Source organism: Phyllobates terribilis, unplaced genomic scaffold (genome assembly GCF_046119375.1).
Source record: "Phyllobates terribilis strain yellow unplaced genomic scaffold, ASM4611937v1 Scaffold_7__3_contigs__length_470593459, whole genome shotgun sequence".
NCBI lineage: Eukaryota > Metazoa > Chordata > Amphibia > Anura > Dendrobatidae > Phyllobates > Phyllobates terribilis.
Genome location: NW_027362767.1, coordinates 168,917,179 through 168,919,241, shown reverse-complemented (window position 1 = coordinate 168,919,241; position 2,063 = coordinate 168,917,179). Strand labels below are relative to the sequence as shown.

General features: G+C 38.1%; 1 protein-coding gene across 1 annotated transcript; it reads right to left on the bottom strand.

The window, feature by feature from the left end:
• Positions 1-231: 231 nt before the first annotated feature.
• LOC141155440 (olfactory receptor 6N1-like) lies at positions 232-1,276 on the bottom strand. Its single transcript, XM_073642305.1, has 2 exons — positions 383-1,276; positions 232-294 (listed from the first exon to the last, which is right to left on the bottom strand). The coding sequence occupies exons 1-2, from the start codon at positions 1,274-1,276 to the stop codon at positions 232-234; spliced, it is 957 nt and encodes a 318-aa protein (XP_073498406.1).
• Positions 1,277-2,063: the final 787 nt, after the last annotated feature.

The window sequence follows — 2,063 nt, the reverse complement described above, 5'->3', positions numbered from 1 at the left end:
ATGCTGAAGAACCCCATGGCTGTACTCCACATGAGACCATGGCTGAGCGTCATACGAGACAATTACTTACTATAAACTGTGGCATTGCAGTATACAGTACAAGTGATCAAACGATCGTAGATTAAAGTCTCCCAAAAATAATGTCAAATATATTAAAAAAAGTTGTACTGGGAGCCTTTTTCTGTCATGACAGTGAGCATTATTGAAAGTGAGAAACAATGCCACAAAATGTTAGGTGATGGTTGATATATTCCTAAGGAAAGAGTGTGTGCACAGAGAGGCAAGTAGAGAGACCTGCTGAGAGAGAGTACAGATGTTTAAGTAGAGATTTTTTGGATCACGGTGACCATAGATGAAATTGGTGATGATATATCACATTTACCAAAGCTAGCTTAATTTCTTTGTTCCTCAAGGTGTATATAAATGGGTTAAAAAAGGGAACCACGACTGTATATATAAGAGCTAGATATTTGTCATATTCACTGGTTTGAGGTCTAATATATACAATTATGATAGTGCCATAAAAAAGACTGGTAACAGTAAGATGTGAGGAACATGTCGAAAAAGCTTTTGCTTTCCCCTCAACAGACTGGATTTTTGAGATTGCATAAACAATATGAAAGTAAAAAGCCATAATGAAAATAAAAGGCACAACACAACCAAATGCTGCACTAATAGTGGTGGCTAGTTTACTACTGAATGGATTGGAGCAAGATAAACTTTGCAATGGAGCCAAGTCGCAGAAGAAATGGTTGATGACATTGGGGCCACAAAATTTCAAAGTTGCTATGAACAGAGTTGGGATTGAACCCATGCCAAATCCAAAGAACCAAGGAATGATGACCAACTTGACACAACGATTACAAGTCATGATGCTTCCATAGCGGAGAGGAATATTAATGGCCAGATCTCGATCGAAGGCCATGACCCCAAGTAGACAACATTCAGTTGCTCCAAGTGAACTATACATAAATAATTGTAGCAAGCAGACAGTGAAGGAAATATACTTCTCAGCTACAATAAGGTTGACTAACAGTTTTGGAACAGTAATAGACACAAACAACATTTCTGAGGCTGCAAACACACTAATGAAGAAATACATTGGTAAATGCAAGGAAGACGACATTTCAACTAAGATTACCGTCAGAAGATTCCCAAAGATGCAAGCAAGATACATGATCAATATAATAGTAAAAAACAGGATCTGAAATTTATCAAGGTTGGAAAATGACAGGAGAATAAATTCTTTCACTGAGGTATTGTTAATCTCTTCCATCTCCAGTAAAATGAAATCTGGGAAGAAACAGTAATGGACTATTTAGACTTTTCAATATGATGAAGAACAGAAAACATCAGGATTTTTGTCCTTCTGCGTTAAAGACTAACCTATCTCACATACGTTTGTTCTTTTGCGCTATATGAGAGGATGAGAGGAACCTTATTTTCAGATATTTGGTTTGTGAGGGCACAGTGGCGCAGGTGTTAGCGCTGCAGCCTTGCTATCGCTAGGGTCCAGGGTTCAAATCCCTAATAGGTAAAGTTGAAAAACTTTTTTTTTTTGGACTTAGAAAATTTTCACACATGTGTCAGACTTCCAGAGAGGGGAGCATGTCAGTGCGCGCATCCGATTTCAGTTCCAGAGCGATTCCTCCGATGAGTCCTTGATACTTAGTAGTTTTTGCCAAAATTTCTGAGTTTTTGAAAATTTCACAATTTTGTGAAAACTTCCACAAAATGAGGTTCTAGTATGTTAGAGGGCATCCCAGGAGGGCTCCATATGTGTGGGTAAAATATATATCCCACAGGGGGAAAATTGAAAAAAAGTTGAAAAAAAAATTTTTTTGGGACTTAGAAAATTTTTCGACTTGTGTCAGACTTCCAGAGAGGGGAGCATGTCAGTGCGCGCATCCGATTTCAGTTCCAGAGCGATTCCTCCGATGAGTCCTTGATACTTAGTAGTTTTTGCCAAAATTTCTGAGTTTTTGAAAATTTCACAATTTTGTGAAAACTTCCACAAAATGAGGTTCTAGTATGTTAGAGGGCATCCCAGGAGGGCTCCATAT